The sequence below is a fragment of the Neoarius graeffei genome, chromosome 12 (genome assembly GCF_027579695.1).
Source record: "Neoarius graeffei isolate fNeoGra1 chromosome 12, fNeoGra1.pri, whole genome shotgun sequence".
Lineage (NCBI taxonomy): Eukaryota > Metazoa > Chordata > Actinopteri > Siluriformes > Ariidae > Neoarius > Neoarius graeffei.
In genome coordinates this window covers 67,570,372-67,588,619 of record NC_083580.1, presented here as the reverse complement: position 1 = coordinate 67,588,619, position 18,248 = coordinate 67,570,372, and the positions used below count along the sequence as shown (strand labels likewise).

Below are 18,248 nucleotides of genomic sequence, written 5' to 3'. Positions count from 1 at the left end.
CAGACTGCCCATAGAGACTTTTGGTCCTGCACATGCAAATTCTACGGGTCTTGCGACAAATCAAGAACGCGTACACTATGTACGGGACCCGTATTCCTTTTGTACGCCTGAACCAAGTCAGCAGCGCGGCTAGTAGGGGCTTTTTGCGATGACAGTAAGACTCATGAGTGACGCACGGTCATTGTATGAGTGACGTGCCTCAGAAATACTACACAAGTATCCACACTTGCTATTTGTGCGGCATGCAAGATAGAAGTACATCTCACTTCCTACCCCTATGTGTGGTGTGCACGCAGCACACGCGACCCGCACGCAGCGCACGCGACCCGCACGTGACACGAGGGGCAAGACTCTGGGTATATATATTGGGAGGAACCAAGGAACCGATCATGTAGCGTGTAGCATTGTGGAAAGGAAGAAGACCACGTCATTTGCTATTTTTATTACAAGCAACATAAACAGCATATATGGTTAATAAGAATTTGCCCTTTACCTTTGGTAGATTACATTTATTTAAAAAAAAAAAGTTTAATAAAATGTAATTTTACAAAAAGAAAATCAATTACAGTCAAGATGTGAGTGGAAAAAAAAATGTTTATCTTCAAATTTACAAATGAAGCAAGGTTTTTCATAACAACTGATTTTTATTTCTTTGAATTTCATTAGAAATTTAACCCATTCAGTTCAGTTTACACAACACAAGCTGAACACATACAGTAACCATTGTCAGTCTATACAACACATCATCCCCATGCTCGTCTTCGTTTTGGGACTGGCTGATGCTCCATCTCATCCTCTTCTTCAAAGTCACTGTCAGACTCTGAATTTTCAGAAATGTAATCCTCACATTCTGAAACGTCTTCCTCTACATCATCAAAAGCTTCTCTCGCTTCCAAAATCATTTGCAAGTCCATCTGAGCAGAGAATCTTTTGGCCATCTTGATCAGTTATGATCAGGAGCCACATTGGAAAAGCTATATTTATTGCGTCCCGCCCCCAATTTATGGGAACTTCTGTCTTGGTTCCTGCAAGACAGAGGGTAAAATGTGTAGGAATGTGAGAGCAGACAGGTGTCGGTGCTTGAACGGCAGGGGCAGAAACACAAAACTCACACACACACACAAACAGCAGGCCCAGACAGGAGGAGGACAGAGTGAAGGTACACACTTTTATTAGCCCTGGGTCCAGTGGACTCGAACATCCTGAATGTAATATAAATGTGTGTGTGTGTGTGTGGGGGGGGGGGGGGGGGGTGGTACAGTGTGTGGTCATCGAAAATGTGTTCTGATGTATGTTCTTCACAGAAAATGAGCCAAGGCCAATGAGTCTGAGTCTGAAAAAATTAGTAATCGTATCATTGTTCCTTTGATAAAAAATGAAAACAGGTCCCACAGACCCGAACACCATACAAGCATACCATGCAAACGTCAAATAATAAAACATGAGTATAAGGGAATAACGCATTTTATTACACTGTAAAAAATCCCAACTAAATAGCCCAACGGTTTGAGCACTGAAACACACTTTGACTCCGAGATACTGTCCTGCTCCTACTCCTGCTGAGTGGTGGGACGGGGTGTCGGGATGTCCTTGTCCTTATCACTGAGTGTGGGTGCAATCAGTTAATTATTGATATTAAGTGATCAATCTCATTAAATCAGTCTCATTAAATTTTGAAGGTTAATAATTAAAATGAATCAATCCCATTGAATCATTTAATTTGACTCGTTTGAATTGAATCATACCATAGAATCAGTCTCATTTGAAGTGAATCATTCAGTGAATCGTTTAGTGAATCATTTAGTGACTCGTTCAATGAATCATTTAGTGAATCATTCAATGAATCGTTTAGTGAATCATACCATTAATCCTGGTGCTTAATAATAAATTACCAAACAGCTAAATTATGGTATATTTCCAAATTATTACAATCACTTACCACATTACATAACTTTTATATGCACCCTTTTGAATTCGAGGGAGATTGGGGACTTCATGTATATATTGTTGTTCACACAAATAAACACAGTTTGTTTAATAAATGAATTTATTATACAAAGATAAAAAGAAAAATAATAAATCAATATATACAAGCAGTGAGGGGTGTGTGTGTGTGTGTGTGTAGGACTTGACCATGTGTTTAGTCTCGTGTAGCTAACTACACGTGGTGGAGGCCCAGCTTGTTGGTAGCTAAACAAAAGAATGTTATCTAAACAGAACAAAGGATTAGCTCTGTGTTTAGCCTTGTGTTGCTAGTGTGAGTTTGCTAAAGGCCCTATGGCCTAGCTAAAGTGTGTTTGTTAGGCCTGGTGAGGCCTACTGAGCACGTGTTGCTAAAGACAAGGGTATTAGCCGTAGCTAACTAAAAGCTAGCTTGTGGGTTTCTAGCTGAGGTGTGGTTTATCAGGCCTGATGGCCTGCTGAGCACATGGTAGGCCTTGATTAGCTTTGTGTTGCTAAGCAGACAAAAGGGAAGCTGTAGCTAACCCACTAGCTCATAACCATACTGAATCCACTGAAATCTTGAGATCAAGATGTATAATAAGAGAACTATATGTTAGTAGTAAAGAAAAGCATGCACAGCCTATCTATTAAAAAAACAATTGAGAGAACATAGAACAAAATAAATCAACACGCTGCGTGTCTAACAGTGTAACAGATAAACCTGGGTTTAAATTCACACTATTTCAATAAAAGCAAATTCCTAAGACTATCCTAATTATGCCCAAATGCCAAAATCTTACTTAATCCTGCCTTTAGCAAGATATGAAGAACTATTCGCCGGTGTAGTTTCAGGCCTCGCCGTGGGAGCACGTGAGCCGCTCGTGATGGAGGCGTAGAAAACTTTCGGGTCCAGCGGAGCACTTGGGTGGTTCCCGTGGAAAGCAGAGGATTCTTGGTCCGAACCTCAGCGTTCGTGAGGAAAAGTCTCTGATCAGAATAAGATGCACAGCGCTTTTGAGTTAAAAAGGATTCAATCGCTTCTTAACTTTTAACTGCCTGGGCTGCAGTCGTGACGTCACTTCTAATGCAAGTAAACCGGTTGTAACTCAGGTTGAGTTTAAAGATCGCGCGACTCTAGAGTTTACCTTTGCCAAGGGTAAGTAAGAAAATCGCGCTGAGTGATGGATCTTGCAAGAAAGAAGACGTCTTTTTGGGTGGAGAGCGCCTCTTTATACGTCCAGATTCATCGGAAGCCAGACGAGAGAGACAAGGATGGTGGAGCTTCCGCTTGGATTTATGCGTGCATGGCAGACTGACGTAGGTGATCCCGCCCACGCGTGACGTAGGTCACATGGAAGTTGCCTGGGAATTGTAGTTCTGACACAAGATGGCGGCATGATACCTACACTGAGCATGGCACAATGGCCTGACAGCGATGATGGGATTGCAATGTCCTCACTTCTGGGCGTCGTTAGCTGAAACATACATGAAAATCAGCATATATAATATTAATTACATAAGCATATAGATACTGAAATGAATGTTTAAAGCATGTGTATTTACCTGTGAAAATCCCTCTGGCGGGGTGCTGGGCCTTCTGCCGGCTTGAAGGCATACTTCTCCCTGTCCGTGCAAGGCTCGCCGGTGCTGCTACCATCATCATCAAATTCTTCCTCCTCCTCCCCCTCTGCTGTTTCAGGCTGGGTTACTTCACTTTTGCTCGCTTCTTCTTGAGTCCCATTTTCTAAACTTTAAACTGAAAATTTTAAAATTTTTCCCACAAAATATCCAATGTTCTTCAGTCGAAAGACAGACGCAGAATGCTGCAGACATGCTGGTTTTATACCCACTCCTGGCTTGCATCACACGCAAGGTATGAGTGATTGTAACGTGCTAATCACATGCATCACACACGCTTCACAAGTGTGACTTGAACTCATAGTGCAGGAAACTGGTAAAATGCAAGTCACACACACTCCACACTCACTGAACACACACTGATCACGTACGTCAGAGATACGCTTTCCATGGGCTAATGGCGCAATTTTTCCCACGCCTCGAGGAAGTCAGGTGTGCAACCTGTACTTGACAAGTACTTTGCCCGTACTCCTCCTCCAAACTTTCTCCCGGGTTCACCACGACCCTGCGGTACGGCTGCGAGCTACCAAACTGTGCGACCTGTGCGTGTCCAAAACACTTACGGTGGGTTGTGAGTGAGGCTTTAGAATCAAGAACAAGTTCTTATTAAAGTGGCCGATTAGTGTATACCAACTTGGTCTAAACAACATTGTTCAGATATCTAAGTTTCCATTTACAAATTGAAGTTAAAATTGGAATTATATGTATAAAACATTAAGTTTTACAATTCCACATTCAAAGAGGCACAGGAAAAAGTGACCTTTGTAGTTCAAGATGGCTGCCCCAATAACATTACAGCATTCAGCTACATGTTGATATTTGGCTCATGTTTATAGGTTACAGTGAGTCATACTGTGTCCTATGGTGTTCTTAGCCTAGTACAGGGGTGTCAAGTTTATTTTAGGTAATGGATCACATTACACTTAGTCTAATGTTGAGGTAAAAAAAAACCCTCAGTTTTGTGACCACTAACATCATCGCCTTAAGTTGGAGGCACAACAATTGCGATAAAATATACGAATTAGTGACAATTTTCACTTGGAATCACACTGAATTGATATTTGAATATTTTACCACAATTGTTGTGTCTCCAACTAGTCACAGGCTGTTGCAGCCCGGCTTTCCCTCGGCAGGCAGGGAAGTAGAGGAAGCCTCACAGAAACTGACTTGAGAAGGGTTTGCGACGGCTTTGCGACACCAGTGACACATTTGCGGCTATTTTGAGAGAAATTTTCTTGCACAAATTTTTTGAACATGTTAAAAATTTCATCGACAAAGGAGCGACACTTTGCGACTCATGCGAGGAAATTGAGAAGTCCCGCGAATGTTTCAAGACACTTTTGAAACTCTCGCGAATGACGTTCGCAATTTGTCGCAAGCTGTCGCAGCCCAGTGAGATACTGGCTTCGTTTATCAGCATTTTTCTGAAAGGTACATTCTGAATGCACAAATGAACCGAATGTATAGATGACCTACAAAAAAAATTCAAGTCGTTAATAAAAAATTCCAAATTACAGTCTTATCATGTAACCGAGAACTGTTATAGAATGATTTGAGATGATATTTCATGAATCCACACAAAATATCCCATAATATTCACTAAAAAATAACATCAGACATATAGGAAATACTAGATCCATTTGATATTATATTCAAGAAATTTTCACTTGCGAAGATGTCATTGTTTTGCATTGTTGAAGTGAGGGAAAGTATACTTAGCAAAATTTACACATTTATAAATAATAATAAAAAAGTTTGAATAAGGATTCTACAGTATATGTTGCAGTGAATCCCCTAAATGAGTTATTTTGGAAACAGACTTGATTACAGAGTTTTTTTTTCTTTTTATTTGCTAATACATACAGAATTACATAATATATCATTAGTACATTTTGTCAGTAGCCAAGTTACTGGCTCTGAGTTTATAGTTTGAGTTTGCCCCCTAGTGGAATAACAGAGACTAGCTCTTTTCCATCCCCCAAATCTTTCATTTCAAGACCATTTTAATTTACAGCACAGATTCATTCACTGGATGAGCCAGATTAACCTTTTTTGGGCCAGTCCAAGTCCCAGTCTGTGTGTCTAGAAGCTCCTAGTCAAAACACAAAAAAACAATATTCATTCCAGGCATTTAGCAGACGCTCTTATCCAGGGCGACATACAACATACCCAGAGCAGCCTGGGGAGCGGTTAGGTGCCTTGCTCAAAGGCATTTCAGCCATTCCTACTGGTCCAGGGAATCGAACCAGCGACCGTTTGGTCCCAAAGCTGCTTCTCTAACCATTAGGCCATGGTTTCCCCCATATATATATGTGTATGTGTGTGTGGGGGAAACCTAGTTGCCTGATAGTGCCTGTTAAGAATGAATTTAGTGGCATTAATTTGAATGTTTTGCTACATTTTTACCTTATATATAATCTTATAACTGTTTGTGGTTGTATGTATTAGAGAATAGGAGAGGATTTCATCCGGGACCTGAGCCAGCTGAGGAAGCTACACAACTTTGTTAATGATGATGCCTTCATTCGTGACATTGCCAAAGTCAAACAGGTGAGCAAGGTTAAGAGTAAGGCATTACATTTGCAGTTTTGACGCTCGACATTACTCTAGCAGTTTTCCTTTTATTGGTTCTGCCTTTCAATCAAGGAGGATGTGCATGAATATTTAATTAAGGATAAATTTTTATCATCACTAAAGGTCAAGAGCTGAGCTTTTAGGAGACACAGAGATTAACAGTATCTCGTGTGTGTGTGTGTGTGTGTGTGTGGCCACTCCTACTGCAGGAAAACAAGCTGAAGTTTGCCACCCACCTGGAGGAGCACTACAAGGTGAAGATCAATCCCAATTCCATGTTTGACATCCAGGTCAAGCGAATCCATGAGTATAAAAGACAACTGCTCAACTGTCTGCACATTATCACTTTCTATAACCGTGAGTCCTTTTCTCTTGCTCTCCTATTTTCCAATCTATTACTCAACTTCACATCCATCCATCAGTCACATGACACATGACATTTGGTTTTAGGCATCAAGAAGGATCCCAAGAGGCAGTGGACTCCTAGAACCATCATGATTGGTGGAAAGGTGCGTAGAATCATATCCCTATAGACTTGACACTATGTAGTGCTCTGCACAGCACCCATGCTGTGCCTTGCCTAAGTATTCACCCTCTTGAACAATTCCACATTTTGTAGTGTTATAACCTGGAACTGAAATGGACTGGATAACACGTCAAGTATCTATACAAAATAGCTCATAAAATTCTGATGGCAAACTCCACTGCTGTGATGGCTCACTGCAACAAACTTGAGAATCTGAAGGTCACCATTTATACAGCTTCATTATAAAACATCCATAAGAAACATTCTTTATCAATAACTGCACATATTTCTTTTCTGAGCCAGGCAAGAAAACATCCTGCAAGCTACACACATATCCATTCAGGATCAAGAGGACAAAAAGATAGCGAGGAACACACAAAGTAACAGACAGTTATCTCAGTTCATGGACAGATGTAAATGCTGCCTAATGATTGCTGTCTGCCCCAGTACTCCATTGATAAAACACAATGCAAGAAATCATCAAAGCTGCCAAAAACACAGCACTGGCTACAAGCAATAATATGCTAAAGCCACCCTATCCTATTTTCCCCATTCTCCCTCTTGCTATCCCTCTTCCTACTAAACACACACCAAAGGCAAAAGGTATAGGAGTGGAATTAAAACCATGATTTCCAAACCAAAACATAAAAATTCTAATTAGAAACAAAAATGGACACATTTTACCAAATATGTTATGACCACATGTATGTATGGCCTAGGGACCATGATATTTTATTCTTTTATCTTTAGTAACTGGTAAGATTTTCCCAAGAAACTTTGATGACTGGAGCCATCAGAGTGGCTACGTCACTGTAGTGATATGCCAGATAGATAGAGAGATAGAGAGATAGAATTGGTCAGGACTGTGGTGTATCTTGGGGACACTGGTTGCAAATCAGGAATACGCTTGCTATGGCTTGCCAATCCATTACATGATACAGTACACACATGTATCAACAGACTCGTCACACATTCTGGCAATTTAGCATAGCCAGTCCACCTATTGGGAGGTGAGAGTAAAGTGGAGATCCATATGGACACTAGGAGAACATGTAGACAGGGACCCAAGCTCAGTATTGAACTACAGGCCATAAGATTTCATCTCACTCTATATATTTCAGTAATTTTACATGTTTACTGGTAAGATGAGTTTGTCATAACCTGACTATGCTCTTGCGATCCTAGGCTGCCCCAGGCTACCACACAGCCAAGATGATCATACGTTTGATCACAGCTATCGGTGAGGTGGTCAACAATGACCCAGTGGTGGGTGACCGCCTCAAAGTCATCTTCCTGGAGAACTACAGAGTCACGCTGGCTGAAAAAGGTGCCTTATCATATATTTGACATGCTCATACTGAATTTTCTTCCTGTTTTCTGATTAAAGTGCTGAGTAATGTAATGGAAAGTATTAAAATAGCTTGTTCATACTGTCCCTTAGCGATCCCTGCTGCCGACCTGTCTCAGCAAATCTCCACCGCCGGCACAGAAGCTTCCGGAACTGGAAACATGAAGTTCATGTTGAACGGGGCTCTGACCATCGGAACCATGGACGGCGCCAACGTGGAGATGGCAGAAGAGGCCGGAGAGGACAACCTCTTCATCTTTGGCATGAGAGTGGAAGATGTGGAGGCCATGGACAGGAAGGGGTGAGAGTATATTAACATGGGGATGGTGGAAACCTTTTCTTGGGTTAATGAGTAAAAAATGAGTTTGAATGGCTGGTGAATGGCTGTCGATTGTCATTGTGGATGGATTAAAATAAAATAGTAGGGTAGTTTCATGTCAATGTCAGCCTTACCATGAAAAATGCTGCTCACTTATATATTTAGCTGTTCTGATTAGATAGCTTATTTATTTATTTATTTATTTTTTAGTTTGTCCATCAAATATGAGTCCAGTTGGTCAAAAAATGCAAAGTTGTTTTATTGGAGATTCTAAATCTAGAGTTAATTATTTTTTAAAAATAAGGGGTCGTTTGTTAAATTTGGTACAGCCAATGAAGAGAAATTAGAGAAATTGTTTGTTTTATCATCTTCACAGAAAATCAGGTTTGAAGAAAATCAGCTGTAAACTTTGATGTGTAAACTAAATTAATGCACAGCACACATGTATTTGACTTACAAAGTCAGATTTATAGGTTCTTTTATTGTATAATATTCTGGTAATTGATACGGTACATTATAGATTTAAGAATGTACTTACAGCAAAATTAGAAAAATGATATATGGGTCTTGTTTCAAATCTCTGTCTCAGAATGAACTGGACTCATTTTGTGGTGACATGCCCCATATAATGGTTGCTTAATGACAAAACTGCCACACCACACCATTTCACCAGAGGTCAAAAGTTATGGAGAGTTTTCCTAATGTCACTATTAAGTTAAACTTTAATGTAACTTTTAAGAACATCAAACACTCAAACATATTTTGAAGTTGGACTTGGGCACTGGAGGATTTTTATTTCTTAGTTTATTCTTGAATTACATCCATAATACCGAAAATTCCAAGTAACCTAAAACACAGTGTTGTATTGAGAAGGAATGTTCTTCTTTGTCGTCTTCTTTTTATTATTATTATTATTATTATTATTATTATATGCTCTACAGATATAATGCGTCAGAATACTATAACCGTATTCCTGAGCTGAAGCAGGCTATTGACCAGATCGCAGGAGGTTTCTTCAGTCCTAAGCAGCCTGACCTCTTCGGTGACATTGTCAATATGCTCATGCACCATGACAGGTACGGTACTTTGACTGCAGCACACAAATTGTCGCGTCACTGTTCCTGCAGTATTTGCATATTTGCTTCAATACATTCCCCTTGTCATGTGTATAGAAGTAAAGGCTATCAACCAAATAACAACTCATGTAAAATTGGAAGATATCAAGAGCTCTTCCTGGTTTTTGGGTTATTTGGATATGGTTTAATGTAGTAGTAGTAGTAGTATGGCATATCACTTAGTGAGACGTGGCCGCTTTGGAAGCTGCCCTGAATTGTTTCTTGTCTATTGTCAAATGGGTTGCCTCCCCTACAGGCATGTTCAACCATTCTTTTATGTCTTGATGCCATCATCGTCTGGGTCTACCCCACCTCCTAGTGGCTTCCGTCTTACGTACCCTCAAGAATAACATGATCTATGCTTGAGTGTCTCTTTAGATGTCCAAAGTACTTCATCTTTTGTGTCTTTACAAAATTCACTAACCAATGTTCTCATCTCATCTCATTATCTCTAGCCGCTTTATCCTGTTCTACAGGGTCACAGGCAAGCTGGAGCCTATCCCAGCTGACTATGGGCGAAAGGCGGGTTACACCCTGGACAAGTCGCCAGGTCATCACAGGGCTGACACATAGACACAGACAACCATTCACACTCACACCTACGGTCAATTTAGAGTCACCAGTTAACCTAACCTGCATGTCTTTGGACTGTGGGGGAAACCGGAGCACCCGGAGGAAACCCACGCGGACACGGGGAGAACATGCAAACTCCGCACAGAAAGGCCCTTGCCGGCCACGTGGCTTGAACCCGGACCTTCTTGCTGTAAGGCGACAGCGCTAACCACTACACCACCGTGCCGCCCTAACCAATGTTCTGATATTTCTAATTCTTCTAATACCGATGCATTCATTCATTTAGTTGTTGAAGAGATTTTAAGTATCTTTTAGTAGCATTTCAACTCAAAGGCATTGATTTTCTTCTCCATTTCTTTCATGATGGTCCACGTTTCACATGCATAGGTCTCAGTAGGAAAAATACAAGTTCTGAAGATGCGTAGTTTCATCTCATCTCATTATCTCTAGCCGCTTTATCCTTCTACAGGGTCGCAGGCAAGCTGGAGCCTATCCCAGCTGACTATGGGCGAAAGGCGGGGTACACCCTGGACAAGTCGCCAGGTCATCACAGGGCTGACACCACGGGCGCAGATAGAGGGGGGGACGGGGGGGATTCGTCCCACCCAGATTTAAATTCACCTCGTTCGGTCCCCCCCACTTATAGGGAGGAAAAAACGTCTATGCTGTCTTTCTTTGCATAAGGCAAACCTCACGGAAAAATCAAAAGACTAATTACCATTCGGTTTATTGAGGTGCACAGCACCCACGTGCAATGAACCGGTGCTACAGGTGCTCTAGCCCCTGCCCCTTTTCTGTTTGCTGTCCAAAGTGCCTTTTCATAGGGACTGTTTTGTTGTTGTTTTTTTAATATTTGTAAAAGATAAGTTAGCTCCAACATCAATATTCTCTACAATTTGACAATAATATATGAAATTATAGATTTATAAAATAACGTTTTTCTATGTAAATGCGGGCATCAATCCGTGACGTCATGCATTCAGTGCGCCTCCGTGCAGAAAGCGCATGCAGGCGGTTGGCAGTGGGAGACGGTGCGAGGAACGGCATGGTGAGGTCACACTGAAAGTCTCCTTTCATTTCTTATCTGAACATGCAATACTGTGCAGCTTAGAACACAACAGTAAATGCGTAGGGTTGTTTATCATTTAATGAAGCCGCCTAGGCTATATTTAAACCGTTTGCTCCATCCATTTGATTAACGTGGCAGATTCGGAAACTTTAGTTTGAACGACGGCGTTAATAACATATTCTAGCAGCTTCGAAAACTTAAGGCTGAATGACGACGTCCACAACATATTCTATCAAGACTATTAGTAGCTTAGGTTAGTTGAGTTAAAACATAGGGAAACGTTTTCTAAATAAGTGAAAACCTGCATTATGCAAAGACGCCAAGGAAAGAGAGGATAAAGAAGCAGAAAGAGAAGGAGCTGCGGGAGGCAGCAAAAGGCAGTGGATCTCTGTCCAGTTGGGTCAGAAAGAAAACTACCTGTGTCAACTGCAACGGTAGAGCGTTCCTTTTCAAAGTTAAAGCTAGTGAAGACAAAACTCCGCAGCCTTTGTCATGAAGAAAGGCTGTCAGACCTTCGTCTGCTGGCAATTGAGAAAGATATCCATATTGAATACAGTGTTGTCATAGACATTTTCAAGAACATGGCAAACCGAAGACTGCTGCTTTGAAGAATACTGCAGCATTTAGATGGATCTCACGCTCTCACACACACACACACACACACACACACACAGAATGTTCATTTGCAATTGAAATTTAGTCTTGAATGAAGTTAACTTGTGTGAAAAATTTGTTCCAAGTGCCCTTTTTTGAATGTTGAGCCCCTGCCCCTCCAAAGGTCTTTGCACGGCCCTGGTGCACAGCAGTACAGACATAGTTGTAACTGCGCAGACTGCACAGGTTGCGAGCTTGAGCTTGCTTGCTATGGTTACCCACAACAAGTTTGACAGGCATATCGGGGACAGCGCCTCCTAGTTCAGGACCCCAACACGGCATGATGAAGGGTGCCAAAAGGCAGAAAACGATTGCATCGTTTTTTCAAAAAAAAAAAAAAAGACTGTAAGTAATCTGTGCCTTACTTTATCATATCACCTTGCAATTTTTTGATAGTCTGTTCAAAGTAATGTCGTAGTGAAAGTAAAATCGTACGGAGTAGAGAAGCCTTTCTGGTAGCCTCCTTCTTTCGGTGGCAGCCTGTAGATACAGTGCTCAGAAGGCAGTTTTAATGTTTAATCTGGCGTTCCCTGCCATAATTTCAGCGAACATATTGTTTCATAAGGAAACTTTGCGAAGAGTTGTTGGCTGACTGCTGCTCACGCAACACACAGGCATAGTTAGAAAGTCAGGACACTGGTTTACACTTTACACACACACACACACACGTAGCCCAGCCTCTCGCTATGTTTAACAGTTGGAACTTAGCGGTTTTAAAACTAGTTTTGCAGTTTCTGTGCATGATGATAATGTGTAAACTTTGGATTTCCATAGGCTATGTTAAAATGTTATCATTGTCCTGGCCTGCAGGTAGTTCCTGGTGATGGCAGTGAGGGAGGTGAAATAACATGTATACACACTACCGTTCAAAAGTTTGGGGTCACCCAGACAATTTTGTGTTTTCCATGAAAAGTCACACTTTTATTTACCACCATAAGTTGTAAAATGAATAGAAAATATAGTCAAGCCATTTTTCTGGCCATTTTGAGCATTTAATTGACCCCACAAATGTGATGCTCCAGAAACTCAATCTGCTCAAAGGAAGGTCAGTTTTATAGCTTCTCTAAAGAGCTCAACTGTTTTCAGCTGTGCTAACATGATTGTACAAGGGTTTTCTAATCATCCATTAGCCTTCTGAGGCAATGAGCAAACACATTGTACCATTAGAACACTGGAGTGAGAGTTGCTGGAAATGGGCCTCTATACACCTATGGAGATATTGCACCAAAAAACAGACATTTGCAGCTAGAATAGTCATTTACCACATTAGCAATGTATAGAGTGGATTTCTGATTAGTTTAAAGTGATCTTCATTGAAAAGAACAGTGCTTTTCTTTCAAAAATAAGGACATTTCAAAGTGACCCCAAACTTTTGAACGGTAGTGTGTGTGTATATATATATATATATATATATATATATATATATATACACATTTTATATATATATATATATATATATATATATATACACAAAATGGAATCATTTGCTGACAGCTCAGTCCCCCCCAGTTCAAAAATCCTATCTGCGCCCCTGGCTGACACATAAACACAGACAACCATTCACACTCACGGTCAATTTAGAGTCACCAGTTAACCTAACCTGCATGTCTTTGGGGGAAACCCACGCGGACAACATGCAAACTCCACACAGAAAGGCCCTCGCCGGCCACGGGGCTCGAACCCAGGACCTTCTTGCTGTGAGGCGACAGCGCTAACCACTACACCACCGTGCCACCCATGCGTAGCTTGTTGTATTTTTTACAGTTCTTCCACACATGCTTCATTTTGTTTAATTTTGCTGTTGCTTGAGTGAACCTTTTCCTCACTTCCTTGCTAATATCTCCATTAGCTGTTATTAGGGTTGCTAAGTATTGGTACGATTGGACCCTCTCCAATACTTTCCCATTGATTGTAACATTGGGTTGTTTTGTCCCCTTGTTGATTATCATAAAGCTTATGGTTTAATGTAATAAAGCAAAATGAGCGTTACTGATGTGGTGGATAAAATAGAGACTGAACACACATTCAACAAATATTCTGCAAACACTGGATAATATCTTGATATTTATAATTTGTGACAAATAGCATACAAAGTAATAAATAGCTTTTCAATAAAATAGTGTATGTTAGAAACAGAGGGATAGCATAAGGTTACGTAAACTGCCAGCACTGACGCAAGGTGTTTACAATAAGAACACTGTTATTCAACTCCTGCTAGCTAAAAATTAAGCTACTGTCAAAAAATGTGGTTTATAAACACCAAAACTTGCAGTAAATGTTTACCTATGTTATACTGAAAGTCACTTGACAAATGCTAAGGAAAACCATACACGCCCTGTTTTTATTATTCTTCCTCTGATCAAACCCCATACAGATTTAAGGTGTTTGCTGACTATGAGGACTACATCAAATGCCAAGAGAAAGTCAGTGCCCTTTACAAGGCAAGTGATGTTACCTCACTTATTATAGAGTAACTCGCATGGCTATATACCTTCTCTCTTGCTCTTATTTATTTCAATTCTAATCTGCTTCACCAAACAGAAGCCCAAGGAATGGACCAAGAAGGTGATTTACAACATTGCTGCTTCTGGCAAGTTCTCCAGTGATCGTACTATTGCTCAGTATGCTCGTGAAATCTGGGGCATGGAACCCAGTTTGGAGAAGATCCCAGCTCCCAATGACCCAAAATAAATAATGCAGGCTGCCCAAGCCCATCTCCGATTTGGACCCAACACCAACACTGCATGAGTCTTTAAGAGCAGTCTTTAAAACAGATTTTTTTCCAGAATGAATTCAGCTATGTCTGCCTGTTCATTTGTTCTCCATTGTGGCCTAACATGGTCATGGCTTGTTTTCTGTCCAAATGCTTACACACACACACACACACACACACACACACAGAGGAACTTATCAATTGTCAATCTTGATGTTATCAATCGTGGCTCCAGTCCCTCTTGTATCAGGACAAGAAGTTTATCAGTAACAACTCTTACATCATTCTGTCTGAGTGAAAATGTTAGCGCATGGTGATGGTGCACTTTCTGGTGTCACAATGTCAGAAAAAGTTCTGGTTATTTGAGTAGCTCACAAACTCTTTTATAGGGAAGTCTGTCTCTCAGGAAAATACACTGCTTGAACTCATTCATGCTTTACTTAGCTTGTCCTTGATAGTATAGCAAGGCAGTCGGTACAGTTTATAAGCATGACTGAATCGACCTAAACGACTGCTATTAGTGTTGAATGTTTTTCACTGGAAATGTTTTTTTGTAATGGAAGAAAAACTTTAAACACACTGGCAAGGTCTCATACACTAGTTTTGGACTAGCATCAGGGGGATGCCATGCACTTAAACCTCTTATTTCCTCTCTGTGGTGAGTCTTTATCCAATAAAGACAGTTTAATGAGATAAATAACTGACCACTGTTATCAGTGACATTTGTTGTCTCTGCACTACAGCTTTATTAATAAATAAAGGATATATATATAGTATATTAGGAATATAACTCCATTTATATATATATATATATATATATATATATATATATATATATATATAAAATGGAGTTATATTCCATTATATATTGGTGTGTGTGTGTGTATATATATATATATATAAAGAAATGCAATCTTGTGGGATGCAATAAAAAGCAATAGGACATCTTGGAGTGACTTACCTGTCACCTACATTCATCATTCATTAGTTAATTAGTTAACAGAGGTCTATAACCCCTGTGGTGTTGCACAAGAGGGACATGTTGCTAGGATGTTTGACCTGACCTGAAAGGCAGACCATTGCCACAACCCTAACATCAGAAGAATTTTACACTTATTGCTCAGAAACTGCTGCCCCAGAGGTATTGGTTTTGGCACCTCACTCATTCTCTGAGCAAACTGGTTACACATTTATCGTGAATGCTGTCAATTTACACCCATTTCCAGAGAGTGGTACACTCACATAGCTGTACTATTCAACTCAAGCAAACAATACCCAAATCCAATGACTCAGCTTCTCTGGTGCGCCTATGGTTACTAACCAAGCTGCTCCCTCCACGGCTGATACCAGTTCATTTGTTGTCAGTAAACCGGATACATTTGATGGCTCACCTAATCAGTGTAAAGGGTTTTTGTTACAATATTCAATATTTTTTGCGAATTCCCCTCCAAGCTCTGACAAGGCTCGTATTTCTTTTATGATTTCTTGCCTTACAGGCAAGGCCTTAGATTGGGCTACCGCAGTTTGGCCCATAGTCCAGTCCGAAACTTACGACAATTTCATTAAAGAATTTACAGTAGTTTTCGATCACGCCAATGAGGGCTGCTCTCAAGGGGAATTACTCACCCGTTTATGTCAGGGTAATCACTCAGTTTCTGACTACACTTTGGAATTTTGCACTCTTGCAGCTGGGAGTGGTTGGAATGAGCCAGCTTGACTAGTGACATTTCGCAACGGATTGAACTCTGACATACTAGTGGAAATGGCGTGTAAGGACGATGGTCTTTCACTAGAGAAGCTGATTTCATTAGCCATTTGCCTCGACCAACTGAAGCACGGGAGAGGTCTTCGTGAATCCCCTACAGTTCTAGCTGCTGCACTAACTCCTCGCCACTCATATCCACCTCTGACCTGGACTCATGAGGATCCAGAATCCCTAGAACCCATGCAGTGTAACTCATCCCATTTGTCTGCGGAGGAGAAGCAACGACACCTCCATGATGGGCTGTGTCTCTATTGTGGAACTGCGGGTCACATTCTACGTGACTGTCAAATCTGCTGATGCAGTTGTAGGTGCAATCAGTTAATTATTGAAATTAAGTGATCAATCTCATTAAATCAGTCTCATTAAATTTGAAGGTTAATAATTAAAATGAATCAATCCCATTGAATCGTTTACTTTGACTCATTTGAATTGAATCATACCATAGAATCAGTCTCATTTGAAGTGAATCATTCAGTGAATCATTTAGTGAATCGTTCAATGAATCATTTAGTGAATCATACCATTAATCCTGGATAAATTATGAATGAATGAATTTATTTATTTCGAACATGTATAAAAATGTATGTAACTATTTGTACATACAAAAGAAGGAAAATGAAAAAGTGACAAAAAAAAGAATAAATAAAATAACATAAAGAGCTAATACATTACAATACACCGCACATTGTTTGAAAAAGGAGTGGGAAGAAGTACAATACTTTTTTTAATTTCCCACCCCTTTTTAACTACCCCGAAATCCAAACTAATACACCTATAAAAAATATATACCATATATACACTTCATGATTATCCATATAAATATATAATTACAAAAATAAATATATACTACATACCATATCCATATACATATATATACACACATATATACATACACACATACATACATACATATACACACATTATATACATACATACACACACACATATATATATATATATATATATATATATATATATATATATATATATACACACATATATATACATACATATACATACATACACATACACATACATACATAAACACACACACACATACATATATATATATATATATATATATATATATATATATATATATATATATATATATATATATGTACATACATACACACATACATACAAACACATACACTTCATAAATATCTATATAAATATATAATTACAAAAAAAATATCTACTACATACTTATCCCTGTAAATATGAAGATATCTATCCCCATAAATAAATATATACCATATACTAAGCTAGTTCTAATATAACAATCAACCCTATTCTATTTATCCCTCATCATCCTCCATTAACATACTTCCTCTGCAATATACTTGTTTAAAAATATTTTTTGTACCTTTTTTTAAACAGATTTATATTTGCACTTTGTTTTATTTCTGTCTCCAGTCTGTTCCATAAAGTCACCCCACAGCTCGATACGCACATGCTTTTCATATTTGTTCGAACCTTTGGTTTTTTAAAATTTAGGTCTCCCCTTAGATTATATCCCCCCTCTCTCTCACTAAACATTCCTTGTATATTTTTCGGCAATAGATTATTTCTTGCTTTGTACATTATTTGTGCTGTTCTGAATTTGACCAGATCCATAAATTTCAACATGTGTGATTTTATGAATAGTGGGTTTGTGTGATCTCTGTATCCTGTTTTGTTTATTGTCCTTATTGCTCTTTTCTGTATTGTACATATCGGCTGCAGAGTGGTTTTGTAGATGTTTCCCCAGACTTCGACACAATAAGTCAGATATGGCAAAAATAATGAGTAATATAGAGTATGCAAAGATTTACAATCAAGAATATATTTTGTTTTCCACAGAATTGCCAAGCACTTTGCCAGTTTTGCTCATACGTATCCTACATGAGGTTTCCAGCAGACTTTAGGATCCAAAATCACACCAAGAAATTTAATTTCCTGTACCATTTCTATCTTAGTATTGTCTATTATCAATTCTACATTACAATCTATTTTATGTCTCCCAAA

The 18,248-nt window shown here is 39.5% G+C and overlaps 1 protein-coding gene across 1 annotated transcript in view; it reads left to right on the top strand.

Moving 5' to 3' along the window:
• Nucleotides 1-14,552, top strand: part of pygma (phosphorylase, glycogen, muscle A) — a 35,253-nt gene extending 20,701 nt beyond the window's left edge. The window contains exons 13-20 of the mRNA XM_060936291.1: nt 6,031-6,132; nt 6,366-6,513; nt 6,607-6,665; nt 7,868-8,009; nt 8,124-8,331; nt 9,291-9,425; nt 14,135-14,201; nt 14,302-14,552. Coding sequence (XP_060792274.1) covers nt 6,031-6,132; nt 6,366-6,513; nt 6,607-6,665; nt 7,868-8,009; nt 8,124-8,331; nt 9,291-9,425; nt 14,135-14,201; nt 14,302-14,451 — 1,011 coding nt within the window. The 3' untranslated portion in view covers nt 14,452-14,552. The remainder of the gene's footprint in view (nt 1-6,030; nt 6,133-6,365; nt 6,514-6,606; nt 6,666-7,867; nt 8,010-8,123; nt 8,332-9,290; nt 9,426-14,134; nt 14,202-14,301) is intronic.
• The last annotated feature ends 3,696 nt before the right edge of the window (nt 14,553-18,248 follow it).